This window comes from Podarcis gaigeae, assembly GCF_964106915.1.
Source record: "Podarcis gaigeae genome assembly, chromosome: 1".
NCBI classification, from domain to species: Eukaryota; Metazoa; Chordata; class Lepidosauria; order Squamata; family Lacertidae; genus Podarcis; species Podarcis gaigeae.
The window spans coordinates 126,441,845-126,461,065 of record NC_139678.1 but is presented as its reverse complement, the minus strand read 5'-3'; the positions used below and the strand labels follow the sequence as shown (position 1 = coordinate 126,461,065).

The following is a 19,221-nucleotide window of genomic DNA, read 5'->3' as shown; positions in this document are numbered from 1 at the left end:
TCCTAGGAATTAAAAATGTTCATGACAATAGCTCAGATGTTGCTTTTACAACTGCACACAGCTAAAGAGGGCACAGTGCAACTTCCCACACACTACAAAATTTTATGGCTAGTCCAATTTTAAACTATATAATTTGTTTATTCATTTGGATAAGTGACTGGAATTGTTTTATCCTAGGGGGTGCTGGCCTCATGGTAATCTGTAATCTTATCTCCTGAGGAGGGCAGATGGCGGTTTTGTTTGTTTCTTCGTTCTTTGATTATCTGCAAAATGAGAAAATAAGAAAACATGGTTGACAAATAAAACTGCGCATACATGTTTCCCAGCTGCTTTTCTGTTTTGGCATTTTTTTAAAAAAGCCTTATCTGAGGCCAGAATACAGTAGTATCTACAGTGTAGAAAGAGCCTCGTGGATGTAAACAGTTGATGTGCTGCATGGCCTCAGTCTAGAGATCCTATTGTGTGGCGCTGTGGAGTGCAAATATTGCTGCATGTGAGGATTTTCCTGTAGATGCCACTCTCAGTCACCTCTGTCAACCATCTGCTGTATGCACGCATTCTGTCCAGCAAGGGATTCAGACCCAGGTGCTGGATGTACAGTTTTTACTGAGCCATTTCGTGCTTCTGCATACAGATTGGCCCAGCTGCATCAGGACATCTGACACAGTAATAGGAAGTTCCTTGAACATTCAGGGCTATATATAGAAGTATGTTTTGGTAACCAAACCACAAATCCAGAAACCACAACAGTTTTGTAACTATTGATGTTTTCCTTTTCCTCTTCTGCTTTTATTCTGTTCTTCCGTACTAGCTCTTCTTGAACTTCCCCCTTCTTCCTTGGCCGGACCTCGCAAACAGGCCCAAGGTAATTCAAGTCCCCACCTGTTCCCACCCTTTGCATGACGAGATAGTAGAAATTGCTTGTTGTTTAACACTTCCATGGTTGTCATGGACCTTTCCATTAAAACTAATGGCTAAAGTTTTTTCCCCTATTCCTCTTGCTCTCTACTGCTCCATACTGTTATTGTTTCATGGTTTCCATGTACATTTTAACATGTCTTTCAAGCCATCCACTAATTCTCGCAAGTATCCTGAAAGTTCCCAAGTGTGTATCACTTAGGGATTCTGGGTGGTATCCAACACTCCAGCAATGGACTTCCATTTGCACAGTCAAACACCTTTTTCTCCTGCCCCCTCCATGTGCCCTTAAAATCATCTCTGGGGAGTTGGGGGACCCTTCAGAGCAGATCTTGGAGACACATGGAGGGGGAGGAAAGGAAACAAGTCAAATTGCATAGTGGAGTGAAGCATGCGGAGCACTGGATTCAACCCTCTGTGTTTTGTTTAAACCACATTAAGAAGTTCTTTCGGTTTTCAGTTCTTGGCACGGACAGACGAGAGCTGATGACAAACAACTGCAATGATGTTGAAGTGGTCACACATCTGCTGGCTGAGGTACAGTTTTTTGTTTTTTTTTTTGTACTTGCTAAGGTTTATTTGCTGTACATAGGAAGCTGCCTTAAGCTGAGTCAAAGTATTAGTCCACCTAGCTCAGTATGGCTGATGTTGAGCTCTCCCAGACATACCTAGAGGTGCCCAAAACTGACTGTGCTACAGACATTCCTCAAAGCAGATGTCGTGAGTTACAAGATCTCTTTAAAAAATTGTAGCAGGCAATAAGATTTATGACTCAAGTCATAAACCACTGTGCTACCAAGAATTGGTCTGAGAATTAAAAGAGAATGTTTAGGCAAAAATAAGTCACATTTTAAAGAGCTGCAGATAATTATTAAAGGATGTTAAAACAGCTGGAGCTCACCAACTGAGTGCCAGAGTCGCCATGTTGGCTCTTACAAACCACGAGCCTCGATTTGAACATCATGTCAAAATAGGCATTGGCTTGTTCGCAGAAGTTGTGGCAACCACAAGAGAAGAATGATTCAAACACTGCATTAGCTGCACGCACCAATGTGATGATTGTTCACATTAAACAATAGCTTGTTTGTTTTTAACTGGTTTGGTACAAATTTACCAGCCCAGTGTGTAGATTCAGATAAACAGGCACATAAGAGATAACAAATTAGATCAGGCAAATTCTTAAGGAGAGGCAATAGTAGAAAGAAACTCTTAAGGCTTTCTTGAATGCCAGGTCTGAATGGGTTAAGCAAATAAATGTTAACTGGAAGATAGTTTCACATCTACAGAGCTACCATTGTGAAGGCCCTGTCTTCTGTGCTCAGATCCTAGTCAATTTTAACAGCAGGCACACAAGCAATACCTTAAATGCAGATCTTAAATTTGGGCAGGATCATAAAGTCCTCTCTTGGTCTTTCTGAGCAGAGAGATCGGGACCTTGAATTGGCAGCACGAATTGGACAAGCCCTACTTAAACGGAACCATATCCTAACTGAGCAAAATGAAGCTCTGGAAGAACAACTGGGACAAGCCTTTGATAAAGTAAGTATTATTAAACCTGAAGCATTTTAAGTGGCCGGAGGTGCTTGCTGTATGGTGGAAGATCAGATGATTGCACCAGACTAAACCCTCTACAGAAATGTGTATTTATTTGAAACATGCAGTGGTGCCCCGCAAGACGAATGCCTCGCAAAACGAAAAACACGCAAGACGAAAGGGTTTTTTTGTTTTTGTGTCGCTTCGCAAGACGAATTTCCCTATGGGCTTGCTTCGCAAGACGAAAACGTCTTGCGAGTTTGTTCGCTTTTTTCCTAAAGCCGCTTGAAGAGGCGCAGTTGTGACGGACCGTGCTTCGCAAGATGAAAAACATCGCGAGACGAAAAGACTCGCGGAACGAATTAATTTCGTCTTGCGAGGCACCACTGTAATGTGATGTGGCAGATGAAGATGTTGGACTTTATGGAGCTGTCTGACCTGACTGGAATAATCCGTGACCAGAAAGAAGTGGAGACTCAAGAGGATTGGGAGAAATTTAAAGAATATTTAGATAAATAGAAAATTCTTGGAAGTAACAAATAGGCTTAGGGGTAGAATATGAATATGTGGAAGTAAATATTATGAAGTACAATATTAATAAAGGAGAAGAAGTTAGTAAATGAAAGGAGTTAATATCATTAGAAATATGAATTTGGAAAACTTATACAGGTGATATAATGAAATTCAGTTAGAGACGATTCGAGGAAGTCAGTTATTAATGGAATGAGAATTGGATATTTGAAAAAAATAATTTATTTTTCTTGTGTGTTTAGTTTTTTGTAGCGTAGTATGTTTTTCTCTGTTGTGTGTTGTTTTGTTATGTCATTTCTGTGATAAATGTGGAAAATCAATAAAAAAAATTGGAAAAGAAAAAGAAACATAATGTGGTGAAGAAGTCAAATCAGCCAGCAAATTCAGTATGAAAAATGTTGTAATGCTTGGTCAGTGTCCTATGTGCGATGGGAAAAACAATACTATAATATGTCTTGTAGGACAATGCGGCAAGCTATTTAAGCAGAGTTACTCATTGAGTCTCAAAAGTATCTTGCAATTGGCAGTTCAACATAGGTAGCTACTGCAGAGAAAAGGGTGGAGCCCTGCAATCTATAGCCCCAGTTCACTGGAGGTGGTTGCAATGTTGTGCATCGTTGACCGTGTTCAGTAAAAAAAAGTTGTTTGAAATCAGGTTCACCAGCTGCAACATGAACTAACAAAAAAAGATGAGCTGCTTCGTGTCGTGTCCATTGCTTCTGAAGAAAGCGAGACTGACTCTAGCTGTTCCACACCCCTGCGCTTCAATGAGTCCTTCAACCTGTCACAGAGTCTTCTACAGTTGGATATATTGCAGGATAAACTCAGGGAACTAGAGGAGGAAAACATTTCTCTTCGGACAAAGGTAAGGTGGCATTTTTTCATCTCCGCCAAGCTAAGCAGTTGGATCCTTACCTCTCTCGCCCTGACCTAGCCACTGTGATCCACGCGACAGTCATCTCCAGACTGGATTATTGTAACTCGCTCTACATGGGGCTGCCCTTGAGACTGACCCAGAAACTCCAGCAGGTGCAGAATGCCGTGGCGAGACTCCTTACGGGGTCCTCGCTGCGAGATCACATTCACCCGGTGCTATACCAGCTGCACTGGCTCCCGGTGGGGTACAGGATCAGGTTTAAGGTGCTGGTTTTAACCTTTAAAGCCCTATACAGCCTAGGACCCTCGTACCTACGGGACCGCCTCTCCTGGTATGTCCCACAGAGGAACTTACGGTCTTCAAACAAAAACATCCTGAAGGTCCCAGGCCACAGAGAAGTTAGGCTGGGCTGAACTAGAGCCAGGGCGTTTTCGGCTGTGGCTCCGATCTGATGGAACCTCTGTCACAAGAGACTAGGGCCCTGCGGGACTTGACATCTTTCCGCAGGGCCTGCAAGACAGAGCTGTTCCACCAGGCCTTTGGTCAGGGCACAGCCTGACTCCCTCCTTTGGCAATCTTCACAGAACTTTGGCCCAGTGGTTGCCATCAATTTGATTTGAATTACTTTTATAACGAAATGATTTTAGAATGTTGTACTATTTTGTTGTTGTTAGCCGCCCTGAGCCCGGCTTCGGCTGGGAAGGGTGGGATATAAATAAAAAAAATTATTATTATTATTATTATTATTATTATTATTATTATTATTATTATTATGTTTAGCTACGTTCATATTTCTGTGAAGCATTCTTAACTGGAATTGGGAAACAGATCTTAAGGATCTACTAAAACTCAGGACAAGCTTGTGATATCATCATCATTTCATTTCAGTACTTGCATTTTAAAGAAAATTTTCAAAGCAGTTTACAACATATTAAGCCATCAAATAAAACAATCTGGAATAAAACAGATATAAAGTATACATTCAGAGCATTTAACAGGATGCTCACATGTTATCTTAAAGATTTCAAAATAAAACATTACAAAGGACATCAGCTGCCGCACAGAATGCACATTTAATGCAGCAAAGTTAACAAAAAAATATCTTAGACATTCCAAAATAAAACATTACTAAAGGAAGTCAAATATAAAATGCACATCTAATTAACAAGAGAATAAAATATCATAAGCACAGAACATAGCTACTGTTGCTGCCAATCCTACCAATGGTGGTTCATGGTGGGTGGGTGGGTGAGCTAAGTCAGTGTTTCCCAACCTTGTGCCTCCAGATGTTTTTGGCCTACAACTCCCATCATCCCTAGCTAGCAAGACCAGTGGTCAGGGATGATGGGAGTTGTAGGCCAAAAACATCTGGAGGCACAAGGTTGGGAAACACTGAGCTAAGTGACAGCCAAGATGGTCTGTGGCTTCTTCAGCATCTTCAGCTTTTGCAGCTGGAGTCAATCAGGGCCCCACCATTCCAGGCCAGGTGGAAAAGGCCTCGAAGGCGGGGAGTAGGTCCTCCCGAACCCGTAGCCAAGATGGTCCTTGAGGATTTAGTTTAGAGTTCAGTCTCATAAACCCCATAGATACATTGTCTGTCTCCACATTGTTCAGTTGGTTATTCTTTATATACTCACCAAGTCTTTATTTTAGATTGAAAGTGACTTCTGTCTTTTACTGAAGGCTTATTGTCTTTTTTTGTATTTCAAATGAAAATACTAATTACGAAAACCTCCATTTTTTAAAAGCTATATTCTCTAACATCTTGCATGATAGTGGTGATTTCATTTGTTTTCAGGCTAGTGGATTTTTCTGACGGTGTGTGTGTGTGTGTGTGTGTGTGTGTGTTTTAGAATTATAAGGGGAAAAATACAGAAGGAAAAATAAGAGAGAGAGAGAAGATACCAGGAAAAAAAAATGCATTATGAAGCATCAGTGCAGACATGCAACATAAGTACAGCGACACATTGCTAAGGTTTAACAAATACGTCTACATATTTGAAAAAGAAAATGCCATGGTAATTAGCAGTATGTTGAACTCGAGGTGGATCAAACAGAAATGTTAATCTTAATTTCCTTGCTTTCTCCTTTTGCAGTAAACGTTTTCCTTTGAAGTGTCTGTTTTAGAATGTGGTTGGTTGATTTGTATAACCACCCAACTTCATATTTGTTCATAGCTATTGGTGTTTCCTAAAGTGAAGGAAGTGGCTTAAAGGGAAACAAATGACACACTTAATTGTCAAATTCACAACATCTTAGGATATAGTGAACTTATTTTTGATTGGTTGGGGAGTGGGTAGAGGAGAGAATCAATTTACATGCAGGATTACCTTTAAAATTAATGAAGACTTCTGAATGTTTCTGAAGGCCTGCCATCTGAAGACTGAAACCATGACATACGAAGAGAAGGAGCAGCAGCTGGTCAGTGACTGTGTCAAAGAGATCAGTAAGTCTCTAGGTGGTTTCTTCCCCTAGGAATAAGAGAAATATTTTTATCTTTGAATATAAACTCATCAGCCACACCCCTATCTTTCCATGTCATATCTCTGTACAGTATAAGCAATTAGCCTTACTAGCATTGAGCTCCCTTAAAGATGTTAAGTTTTCTAAACCTGCTGCATATGAGCCCAAGGGTTCATAAAGCAAATTTTGACACAGGCAACAATGCAAATCCACTTCTGTAAAGAAACATGAAAAAGTATAAATGAAAATAGCAGAAAATATAAACCATGTGATTTATACCATGTTGTAAAATAGTTTTTCACTGGTCTAAACAGATTACTGTTTGAATTTCAGTCTCCTGTAAAGCTGGTACATTTTTGTTTTTCCCCCAAACCTCTTTCTTTCTCTAATATAAGCATGATATTCCAGATCGTTTTCTAATCTCTCACGCTCAGCAGTCATAATATTTTTCTAAAGGTTTTCAACTAACATTTTTGATGCTTTAATACAGTTTGCAACTCGTTCTGACTTAACGAGTAGAATACCATCTTTAATGCAAGCCCAGGAATTACTACATTATTCTTGGCTCCCTTGAAACTTTGTAGGTGAGATAATTGGGTTTTCAAAAACTTTGAATTCTAACATCATATAAATAAAAGAGCCACTTCTCAACAACCTTTCTGGCTTTTAGTTGTTCTCATCCAGTTATAGCAAATAATCTCTGCTGTGCAACTTACCGATGAGAATCCTTTTTAAAGTGGCCTTTTTCAAAACAGACACACAAACTTAAAGATCTTGTAGATCTCCTACTGATACTCCAGGTTTGCTTTACCAATATCAGTTTCTCAATTCTGCACATACATACCTAGAACAAACCTACTAAAGAATTTTATGTATTACCGACCTGATGTTTCTAATTACCTACCTAGCTATCAAAATGAGCCACAGGGTTGTGTGTGACTTCCCCATGTCCCTTCCCCCCACAATTGCCTATTCCCCTAACGTTTCCTTGCCAGCCTTAGTGTGGTCAAGACTGGAATCTGAACAAATCTTGTGTTAACTAGTACTTGCAAGGTTGTTGAAACAATGGTATGATGCTGATATCAAAATTCTGGTTAATGTTAGCTATGACTAAGGCCAGTGCTGCTGTAAGAAGCAGAATCTAGAACATGTGGGCTGGAGTAAGGATTGTTGCCATCTTGCCATGGGTGTCAGCTGTTGAGCCCAGCAGGCAAATGACTGCACAAGGACAACAATTAGCACAACAGAGCTTTCCCTCTCCTCCTCCTGCCAAAATTGGCTTGATTGGGAGAACCCCCAGAACAGCATGCAGGAGCAGAGAGGGGGGATAATTCTGTCTGGGAAACTTGTACCGATGATGACCACGGTGCTGGAATGAATTCCTCCCTTGATTGCTTTTTTACCATTTGGATGTTTCTGGCTTTTGCTGCTGTTTCATTACGATTCCCCACCCTCCACCAACAACTTAGGTTTGTGAAAGCCTTATTATGTTATTTTAGTATGGGCAGTACTTAGTTAAGTCATTTCCTTAACTTACCATGTATTGTGCTGCATATTTTAGGGGAAACGAATGCTCAGATAGCAAGAATGAGTGAGGAGCTGGCAAGGAAGAATGAAGAGCTGCTTCAGTACCAGGAAGAGATCTCATCCCTCTTGTCCCAGATTGTTGATCTTCAGCATAAAATTAAAGAGGTTTGTGTGCTCATAGGCTAGACCAGGGATGGGAAACATTTGGTCCATGGGTCAGTTTAGGCTTGTCAGGTCTCTGGCCAAAGAGGTTTTTCCCCAGCCACACTCACCTCTCCCACACCTGACATATGATTTGGGCAGGTTATCCCACAGGGATGTGGGTGGCGCTGTGGTCTAAACCACTGAACCTAGGGCTTGCCGATCTGAAGGTCGACGGTTCAAATCCCCGCGACAGGGTGAGCTCCCATTGCTCGGTCCCAGCTCCTGCCAACCTAGCAGTTCGAAAGCACATCAAAGTGCAAGTAGATAAATAGGTACCGCTCCGGCAGGAAGGTAAATGGCGTTTCCATTTGCAGCTCTGGTTTCGCCAGAAGCAGCTTAGTCATCCTGGCCACATGACCCCGAAAAACCTTCTGCAGACAAACACCAGCTCCCTCTGCCAGTAAAGCGAGATGAGCGCTGCAACCTCAGAGTCATTCGCAACTGGACTTAACTGTCAGGGGTCCTTTACCTTTTTATCCCACACTAGCAGGGCAACAGTTGGGAGACTTAGAAGGTACTGCTGATGGTTCCATTTGAGGTCACCAAATGGAGGTCCTTCCAGGAACCAGCTCCACTCGGGAACTCCCAAGTGGAATTGATCGCTGCTGAATGCTTTCTTTGCCGCTGCTGCTTGAATTCAAGCTGGGGCTGCAAAAGAAGAACTGTGAGCACAATTTAAGTGCTTCTTCAAAGTTCAATCACTTGTCATATGACATAAGGTTGATGTGGTAAAAAGTGCCCTGTAGAGCGTGGGCCAGTTCTGGTTCTGGTCTGCCAGTCAGATCCAGTTTGCCACCATTGATAGGAGGGCAGTTCCTTGTGCTAAATGATTGTTACTTCCAATAATATTTTGGAAAGAAGGCTGAAATAATCATCTTCTGTGTTCCCTCAGCATGTAATTGAAAAGGAAGAGTTGAAATTGCACCTACAAGCTTCCAAAGATGCCCAGAGACAGCTGACAGCAGAGGTATTGATTTTTGTACTTTCACATTTGAAAAGTAAGGAGGGAAGGAGAAAGGAGGATATGAACTGTCTTCTGCCGTGAAAAACACTCAGCTATGTGGGTGGTTGGGTAGAAAATGTTGAATATTTGATGGAATTTTTTCCATACCCCAAATGGTTTTGGCTCCAATTCAGCTTATTTTTATTTGACCAGCGTTGAATAGGCAAAGCTAAAATGAAAATTGCCATTTTCATTTTACAGGTTGTGTAAATATCTCAGAAGTTTTTCCCAGTAATTAATAGTGGAAAATAATTGACTAGGGGGGGAAATCAATAAAGGATACTTAATATGTTAAATTTAAGCAAATTGAAAGCAGCCCTCCCCTTACATTGCTTAAGTTTTAAGGGAAAATAAAAGTACTGAAGGCATGTCAACATATTGATTTTAATATGTCCAAAGAACTGTGGATTAAGGGGGGGGAAAATCCCTGATATAGGTACCTTAAAGTTTTGAAATTGCCTAGTCTGACTGGTATGTGTTTTTTATGTTTCTGATTATTTTATGAAACAAATCATTGTTAAAATGGAAGAATTTCCACATAAAAATGTAGCCGTCGGAAATTCTCCTTCAACTGGGAAGAAGGAAGCGATTCCTGAAAACAGCACGTTTAAACTTCAGATTTCCTTTCTGCTAAAAAGCCCTTTTATGCCATTTGCCTTACACCTGTAAAGAAGAAAATTAGGAACATGCCACTATTTAGACAAAGCAAGAGACATTAAGTCGGAGCCCTGGATTCTGAAGTGTTGGATGACATTTTGGGTTTTTTTAGGGGTATCATTTTTGTGCTGTTCTCTGTACATACCGAAGTGGAATGCAATAATGTTTCCTTGGCTTACGTGCGATTCCCCCCTCCTCTTCAGTAGCTTTGTTCTTTCTGCCTACTAAATGACTGACATTTTGTGTTCTTCCAGCTGCATGACTTGCAAGAGCGGAGTGCAGAGTGTCTGGGGATGTTGCATGAATCTCAGGAAGAAGCGAAGGGCCTTCGCAGCAAAGCCAGCCATGCCGCCCTCCTCTGCCGCCCACAGTCATGCGGAGCCTTTCCTGTGGTAACTCAACAAGGCTTTTCTTTGATACCGGCAGCTGGTTCTAAGTAACATGAAACCTCAAGGGCAAACTTGAACTGTGACTGTCCTTGTCCCATAAAGAGAGCTGCCAGTTTGCTCCGGGATCTAATGGTCTCCACCTCTCCCATGCTATGATTCCATTTTTTAAATTTAGCCTTCCGCTTTTGTCGTTTCTAAGAGAGCTTCCCCGACGTCTCCTCCGTTGTTCAGTGTTTGCCATTGTGGATCACACCACACAAACCAGCTGGAAGAGGAGGACGGTGTCACCGCATGTTCTGCTGAAATTTGCAGACTCCTTGTTGAAGCTAGGCACTTTCTGGATGAGAGATGTTCATGTACACCACCTAAGATTTAATGGTGAAAGCAGGGGTGTAAATGTACCATAAATAAAAACAAGGCAATTCTGCACAAGGAGGCTTTTGACATTTCTAGTATACATCAGCCTTAGTTTGTGGACTTCTTGTAAGGAGTGAAATGATTGCTTTGCTCCTCCCTAGGGACCTTGTATTCATGCTTAAGGCATGACGGTTTGTCTTAGTGTGGCCAAGGGTCACTGTCGTTCTGGTATCATGGTTCACTCTTTCCATAAAACATTTAGCAGAAGGACTCCAAGAAATATTGCTTCTTCAGTCCCAGCAGTGCAATCTAGTATCTGGGACTTTTGTTCCTGGCTTTGCATCCTCATTATAGCATTATTACTCTCCCCTCACCCATCGTACAGACTTTTCAGCCAATCGCTTAGTGACCTCTGTGCCTGTTTTTTTCGCCTTCTCCTGTTCCATCATCAGAGGGAGGAAGCAGGAATAGATACCCCCGACTGATCTTTAGTCATTTGTTTGTCAAGGATGGCTGTGGAAAAAGCAGCTGCTTCATTTTTCCTCCTTATCTCTTTCCGTCAAGAAGAAAAAAACTACACAGCATGGTCATCTGAGACTGTGTTGTATTTAGCCTTTAGTGGTGACTGGTCACAGTTGTGCACACAAAATAAAGAAGGAGTTACTAGAATATCATGTGGCTAGAAAGAATGTGCAATCTTTGCAAGGATGCTTAATAAAACTTTTGGATAATTATTTATTCAGGCTTTATTCCATGTACATATTGTGATTATTTGCCACTTGTCTGCCTAGTAAGGTCTCAGTGTTATGCCTTGCTGACTACTGTAGAGTCAGAACGTAACATTTTAAAAGCATTTGTTTTGAACAAGGATCCTATTAAATACTTCTTCCTATGCAGAAACAGCTAATTTGCTGTTAGGAATAACTTAATTCCTTCATTAATGTTGGGAAATTTATCATTGCAACTGAATGATGGAAATTCAGCAATAAACATATACATTTCTGACCTCAGACTTGGCACGATAGTTAACTTCAGCATCAAGATTTTACACAAGCACAATGGTGTTACAATTCTGAACCATTTTAAATATAACTTGATTCTTGATCCACAACTTGTTAGTTTAGTTTCCTTTGGCTTCCCTGGTTCTGTTAGCAACCTCAATCTTGTTCATAGTGAATTCTCACTGAAGTCAGCCATAAGTATGGTGGATTTTTTTTTTTCTGGAGGGAGGAGGAGGGAATCTTGAAATGAGAACACATTGATTCATTACTTAGAATAAAGGGATATTTATTGTGTCCTATCTGGGTATAGGGGATGTGGGTGGCGCTGTGGGTTAAACCACAGAGCCTAGGACTTGCCGATCAGAAGGTTGGCGGTTCAAATCCCCACGACGGGGTGAGCTCCCGTTGCTCGGTCCCTGCTCCTGCCAACCTAGCAGTTCAAAAGCACGTCAAAGTGCAAGTAGATAAATAGGTACCACTATAAATAGGGAAGGTAAACGGTGTTTCCGTGTGCTGCTCTGGTTCACCAGAAGCGGCTTAGTCATGCTGGCCACATGACCCAGAAGCTGTACGCCGGCTCCCTCGGCCAATAAAGCGAGATGAGCGCCGCAACCCCAGAGTCGGTCACGACTGGACCTAATGGTCAGGGGTCCCTTTACCTTTATCTGGGTATAGGGAACGTACCCTAGAAAGTTACATTGCTGAAGCTTCTCAATTTCTGCAGAGAAAGTTGTTTGTTCTACCTTAAAATCTCCCTTTCTAAATAGCCAGTAGAAACATCTCTTTTAGTAAAACAGCCTCTAATGACCGAGTGGTAGAGGGGTATTAAAAACAAGAATGACTCACCTAGCCCTTAGAGATGAGATGGATGACTCCAGAAAAGGATCCAGACTTGACACTTAGCTCCAAGAAAGCGGTAAATACTTGCACACACAAAAATGGAGTATAGAAAGCCACTTTAAATTAATCCCTTCATTTTTTAAAATGTGCTTAGCCTGAGCAAAGAAAACGTGTGTTTTCAATTCTTACTTGGGCATTAAACACCAATATCTGCTTGACTTTAAGGAGTCTTTGGCAGCAGAGATTGAGGGAACGATGAGGAGAGAGCTGAGTCTGGATGAGGAATCCCTCTCTAAGCAAAAGTAAGTGCAGCTCTTGTTTTTTCTACCCTTAATGCATTTCGACATGTCACAGTTGGTTCTGGGAGGCTCCAATTTCTTTTTCTTTAAATATTGAAGAGTTTGAGAAACCAGCATTCCTCCATATACATTACACGGTCATGCGACATCAGCAGCTGTGACAAAATTATTGTTCTGCACATTCGAGTGCAACCTTTTAAAGTTGTTTCAGAATTCATATCATAATTTCTTCTTGAAATTCCTTCTTAACCAGCATTTTAGGGCTTTAACATCATATCCTATTTTATTTTTAATTCATATTAAACTCTAAAAGATTATTCCGTAAAACATGGAGGGGAAAGAAGTTGTCATTTATTTCTAGAAACTTTAAGGCCTGCACAAAAGAAAGCAAAGAATTCACCCCTCCTGAAATCTTTTAAAAGTACATTTCACTGCTAGCTGAGGAAGTTATAGATCCCATATCCCCCTTCCCAGCTATTCCCATCTCTGTATAAGAATATCTAAGGCCTCTTTTTATGTGATGGTGGTGGTCACTTAACCGTAGGTGGTCCTGGCTGCTTATGTAACCCTAGTAATGCAAGAAGGTTATTCGGCATGCAGCAACTACCTCGTCCCCAATGTAACACAAGAATCAGGTGTGAGTGCAGTCCAAAATGCAGCAAAATTATTATTATTATTATTATTATTTTATTTTATTTTATTTTATTTTATTTTATTTTATTTTATTTTATTTTATTTTATTTTATTTATTTTATTTTATTTTATTTTATTTTATTTTATTTTATTTTATTATTTATACCCCGCCCATCTGGCTGGGCCCCCCCCCCCAGCCACTCCGGGCAGCTTCCAACAAAACACTAAAATACAATAACCTATTTATTCTCACAAAAGAATATGTACAGAAAAATATATTTAAATTTAGGAACGCAACAGGCAAGTCTTTTCCTCCATAATATCCTATAATTTGCAGCCGACTAGAACTCAGGGTTGTTGGCACTTCTTGAGTGCTCCATGGATAGCCTTGTATTTCTGTTGCAGCTCTTCAAGTTTTGAAGACAGTGTGCTTTCCCCCTGCTGCTTCTGTTTCACAGTGTTCACGATGCACTCTGAAGTTTCTTTACCTTATTGTAAGCCTTGCATTATTTTTCAAAGGCACAGTGGTAAATATTTTTATTAATAAGGATAAGGAATACCAACTGCACAGGTGTGGAAGGAGGAAGAAGTGGAAATGGTGCCAATTGTAGCAAAGGACACTCGATGGGGTACAGAAAGGGGATGGTAACGCCAGCTGCAAAGAACTTGGGGAAAGGGCAAATGTGAGGACACACGAACCGCAAGAGCGGTAACTGAGAAATGAGGCTACTGGCCTGTGCAGGTGAAAAGATTGTGTACTATGGGGCGCAGTCCCTTTGGAGTTTGCACTTGTTTGGGGGCTATTTCACAAAATGATTGCTCTGGAAGTTAAGCTTTATATTCTTTAGAATTCTAGCAAATCGTATTTAGCCACGCATGGAACGACTTTCCCTATCTGCCTGGTCAGAATTTCAATGCTTTTCTGCATCCATTATCGGTTTTTCTTTTTTCGTTCAGGGTTCAACAGAAGCGCATATTTGATACTGTCCGAGTTGCCAACGTTGCACGTGGCCGTTCCGCTTTGTGTCCTGCCCCGCTACCCATTCCAGGGTCAAATCGCTCAAGTGTTGTCATGACAGCAAAGCCTTTCCATTCTGACGTGAGGCAGGTGGAAGGAAAGATGGCTCCGTCTCAGAAGACCAGCTCAGAGCACCTTTCCAAGTAGGAAGTCAAATCCACCAGCACTGATTTCACTTCCCTGGGTGCAATTGCTTATGTAGCCAAATCGGTACAATCCATGCGCAAGAAGGATGTTAGCAGCCTGCTTGGGGGGAATCCTGAGGTTTGCAGAGGTCTTTTTTTAAAAAAAAAATGCTAAACAAAACCAAACAAACCCCAAGAGGGTGGGAAACCACAACCCAACTCAGCCCAATGAGAACTGAACTTGCTTAGTGTAGATGGAATGAACTTGTTGGGGAGAGAGTTACTATTATCATAGGTAACACTAAAATGTACGGATCTACCGCCACCCCCCGGGCATTCCTATTTTAACACAATTATTTTATTTGTGTGTACAAACTTCTACCGTATTTTTCGCTCTATAAGACACATCAGACCACAAGATGCACCTAGTTTTTGCAGGAGGAAAACAAGAAAAAAAATATTCTGAATCTCAGAAGCAGCAATCCCTCTTGCTGTTCTGGCTTCTGGGATAACTGCACAGCCTGCATTCGCTCCATAAGACGCACACACATTTCCCCCTCCTTTTTAGGAGGGAAAAATAGAGCAAAAAATACGGTAATTCCTGTGAGAACCCTAACCTGGTATGTTGTAAACAGACATTTTTCTTCTTAACAGCTTAATCCTGTGTCCGCCACAGAAAGTATTTGAGCACAGGGTACTTATTTATTTACGTATTTAAAATCCTTTTTTAGGTTGCTTTCTATTAAAAAAGCAACAACCCAAACTCTCAAAGCAGTAAATGCAAGATGAATAAAATAACTCGGTGGAACAAACCTATTAACAATGCGGCACTGAAGGCAGTTAAGGCAGGGAAGTAGTCACAGGCTACAGTTATTGTATGGCAGAAGGGAGTTCATTCAGTAGGGAGTATGGTTGAGCAACAAAGAGGAAGACCATTTTAAGTCTTCTGCACAGACTTCCTTGGTGGTGGGCATGCTATTCTCAAGCCTGCATCCTTTCTTGATGGAAAGCTTTGTTTTCTCCTGTGAAATGATGACATTCCAGTGTTGCAGAGAGACATGGCACCCATACTAGATGAAGTTTCGTGCAAATTACTACCAGTAGAGTAGCACTACTAATTCAGCCCACAGTAACAACTAGCGTTAAATGTGGTTTTCAACTGCACCCATCTACTATATATTTTGGAAAGTTTTTTCTCTGCTTGCTATGCATTTGGACATTTTAACCATAGTGGATCATGAGATAAAGGAGTAGATTTTCATCTCATCTTGGGAAAGGGGAAACTGTCAAGCTTCCTTGTTGTTTTTGCTGTTGGATGTAACCTTGTTATAGTTACAGTTTCGTATGGTTTTATACTTGTTGTTGTTTTATTATGTTGTTATTAAGTTGTTTTGCTGTGTTTGATTTCAAAATGCATTTCTGTTTCCTTTGTTGTAAGCCACTTTGAGCGTGATTCTTTTTGTGGAAAATCAGCATACAAATACAGTGGTGCCCCGCAAGACGAACGCCTCGCAAGACGGAAAACCCGCTAGACGAAAGGGTTTTCCGTTTTGGAGGCGCTTCGCTAAACGAATTTCTCTATGGGGTTGCTTTGCAAGACGAAAAAATCTTGCGAGTTCCCGCGGTTTTTTTTCGCTTCCCCCCCTTTCCTAAGCCGCTTATCAGCTGTTCCGCTGATAAGCCGCCTCTCAGCTGATCGCTAAAAGCCGCTAGACCGCTAATAACGCTAATCCGCTAAGCCGTCAATGGGCTTGCTTCGCAAGACGAAAAAACCGCTAGACGAAGAGAATCGCGGAACGGATTAATTTCGTCTTGCGAGGCACCACTGTAAAATGAATGATCTCTGGGCACCATTTTCAATCTAAATAACAGACAGAACCTTTCAAAACAGCCCTGATTTCAAAACTGCCCCGATTTTTTGGTTTCCTAGAATTCAGAGCACTGCTAGGTACAAGGCTACTAGTCATCTATAAAGTGAAGTTGACAGACTGTATATTGACCACTCTGCTATTTGCAAAGAGATAAGAGATAATAACATGTATTTTTTGTACTTTCAGCAGGGAAGCTCAAAAACTCAGCCATCCTGGCATCCCTGGACAAAATGACTTAGTCACTGCTCTACACAGACTATCCCTCCGTCGGCAGAACTACTTGAGCGAAAAGCAGTTCTTTGAAGAGGAATGGGAGCGCCAGATGTGTTTGCTGACGGACCAGAAAGAAGAATTTAGTGGCTGTAGCACCCCAGGGGACAGCTGCCTTTCATTGGGGAGCAGTACAGAACTGACTGATTTCTCTGGCACCTCCAGCAACAGCTTACGTTCCCTCCTCCCAGACAAACTGCAGATTGTCAAACCCCTCGAAGGTAAGGTGAAGACAGTCTCTGCTCTCTCCCTCTCCAGTGAAAACAGCTCTTCCCTGTATTGTTGTTGTTTAGTCGTGTCCGACTCTTTTTGACCTATGGACCAGAGCACGCCAGGCACTTCTGTCTTCCACTGCCTCCTGCAGTTTGGTCAAACTCATGCTGGTAGCTTTGAGAACACTGTCCAACCATCTCGTCCTCTGTCGTCCCCTTCTCCTTGTGCCCTCCATCTTTCCCAACATCAGGGTCTTGTCCAGGGAGTCTTCTCTTCTCATGAGGTGGCCAAAGTATTGGAGCCCAGCTTCAGGATCTGTCCTTCCAGTGAGCACTCAGGGCTGATTTCCTTCAGAATGGATCGGTTTGATCTTCTTGCAGTCCATGGGACTCTCAAGAGTCTCCTCCAACACCATAATTCAAAAGCATCCATTCTTCGGCAATCAGCCTTCTTTATGGTCCAGCTCGCCCTATATAGGATGTGTGTAATAAAGACAATAGAAACAGACCTGGGTTCATATCTTAGATTTCCAGTCACTGACATGGCCTGAGCCAGGTTGTCTTCTCCCAGAAAACTCTTCTGTTATCAAGCTGGGTCTCTGGTTAAGCATGCTTGACATCAGAAAGCTCCACAGGGACAACTTGCTCCCCCTGTTGACTGCTGTTCATCCGAAGTGCATCCTGGAGTCAGAAAGTAACTTTTGCATTAAAACATCATTTGGCACCACTTCCTTTTCATTGGCCTACCAGCAGCTGCGGTAGGGACGCGGGTGGCGCTGTGGGTAAAAGCCTCAGCTCCTAGGGCTTGCCGATCGAAAGGTCGGCGGTTCGAATCCCTGCGGCGGGGTGCGCTCCCGCTGCTCGGTCCCAGCGCCTGCCAACCTAGCAGTTCGAAAGCACCCCCGGGTGCAAGTAGATAAATAGGGACCGCTTACCAGCGGGAAGGTAAACGGCGTTTCCGTGTGCAGCTCTGGCTCGCCAGATGCAGCTTTGTCACGCTGGCCACGTGACCCGGAAGTGTCTCCGGACAGCGCTGGCCCCTGGCCTCTTGAGTGAGATGGGCGCACAACCCCAGAGTCTGGCAAGACTGGCCCGTACGGGCAGGGGTACCTTTACCTTACTTTTACCAGCAGCTGCTGATCCTTTCTGCATTGCTCTCCCCTCCACCCCCACCCCATTTTATGCAAAACTGGACACAGCCCTTAGGCTTACTCCCCTATCAGTAAAACAGAAGTAACAAGTTCTTACCTCATAGTGTTTGTGGCAACGAACAGCTAAAGAAATTTAATCATTTTTGCTTGCTGAAATTGCTATTTAACTGATTACCCAAAGTAGTTCTGACTATATTTATGCCATCGTCTCTCTCTTACATTTCTGTGTCAGGGGCAAATGCATCCTCTGTTTTAAAGTTAAATGTGAGTTAAACTTAATGCTATATTCTTTTCTCTGTGGATATTGTATTGTAGTATTTTTTTAAAAAAATTACTACTTCACCAAACCTTTATTAGGCATTACAAATATAGGCGATCATAAATCACCCATATACCCTGTTTCCCCGAAAGTAAGACATCCCCCGAAAATAAGACCTACTTCCAGTTTTGCCTCTCGCTGTAATATAAGGCCTCCCCGATAATAAGGCCACCCCGGAATATAAGGCCCCCAAAACCTTATACCTTAAGGCGTTGTACCGTATACAGGTAATAAATTTCCTTTTTTGTTGTTGTTCAACAATAAATGTGTACCATATTCTTCTTCATTGAAAAATAAGACATTCCCTTGAAAATAAGACCTAGCGCATCTTTGGGAGCAAAAATTAATATAAGACACTGTCTTATTTTTGGGGAAACAGGGTATAAATTTTTAAAATATATTCAAATAATTGTTACAAAATTTTAAATAAATGAGTAAAACGTAAGGTAAAGCCTGTTAGGATATTTGTCATCACCTTTTAAAATCCTCCCAATCTGAATTTCCTTTACATCCAATGAATTTCTCTTTCTCAATGAAGTTTTAAAAAAATTAAAATTCTATAGCTGGCTGCCTAGGATTATGCTAAGGAAGAACTCTGCCCATTTTGACATTTGTTTCTGCTCCCTTAGGTTCTCAGACCCTGTTCCATTGGCAACAGTTGGCTCAGCCTCACCTCGGCACAATTCTCGACCCACGCCCTGGCGTTGTGACCAAAGGTTTCACACCACTGTCCGAAGCTGACGGCTACCACCTCTCTGATTTTGAAGAAGACGAGGAAGAAAGGGATGAAGGCATAACCTTCCAAGTGCAGCAGTCCCCTCTGGAGGAAAAGAAACTCACAGTGCCAAAGTCATTGGCAGGAATCTTTCTTCCACCTACTAGTTTAGCAGCGGCTTCCCTAGCAGGTAATGGCTGTAACAATTGTGGTTGCGGTTGTTGTTGTCGCTTAGATTTATATCTAAACATCATAAAATCTTGGGGCAGTTCGCAAATCAGTTCTTGGCTGATCTGATCTCTTACTGT

General features: G+C 41.9%; 2 protein-coding genes across 3 annotated transcripts in view; one reads left to right on the top strand and one right to left on the bottom strand.

The window, feature by feature from the left end:
* LOC310832586 (uncharacterized protein) overlaps window positions 1-19,221 on the bottom strand; it is a 119,370-nt gene that overhangs the window by 16,797 nt on the left and 83,352 nt on the right. The window lies entirely within an intron of this gene.
* The window catches only part of TRAK2 (trafficking kinesin protein 2), a 43,099-nt gene that overhangs the window by 18,082 nt on the left and 5,796 nt on the right, over window positions 1-19,221 (top strand). Inside the window, exons 4-15 of one of the 2 annotated variants that reach the window (XM_083706715.1) lie at window positions 812-865; window positions 1,379-1,455; window positions 2,341-2,457; window positions 3,638-3,847; window positions 6,227-6,305; window positions 7,884-8,014; window positions 8,946-9,020; window positions 9,968-10,105; window positions 12,526-12,602; window positions 14,190-14,393; window positions 16,433-16,737; window positions 18,828-19,103. In XM_083706715.1, the coding sequence (XP_083562841.1) occupies window positions 812-865; window positions 1,379-1,455; window positions 2,341-2,457; window positions 3,638-3,847; window positions 6,227-6,305; window positions 7,884-8,014; window positions 8,946-9,020; window positions 9,968-10,105; window positions 12,526-12,602; window positions 14,190-14,393; window positions 16,433-16,737; window positions 18,828-19,103 (1,743 nt within the window). The remainder of the gene's footprint in view (window positions 1-811; window positions 866-1,378; window positions 1,456-2,340; window positions 2,458-3,637; window positions 3,848-6,226; window positions 6,306-7,883; window positions 8,015-8,945; window positions 9,021-9,967; window positions 10,106-12,525; window positions 12,603-14,189; window positions 14,394-16,432; window positions 16,738-18,827; window positions 19,104-19,221) is intronic. The other variant, XM_083706716.1, reaches the window with a different exon arrangement.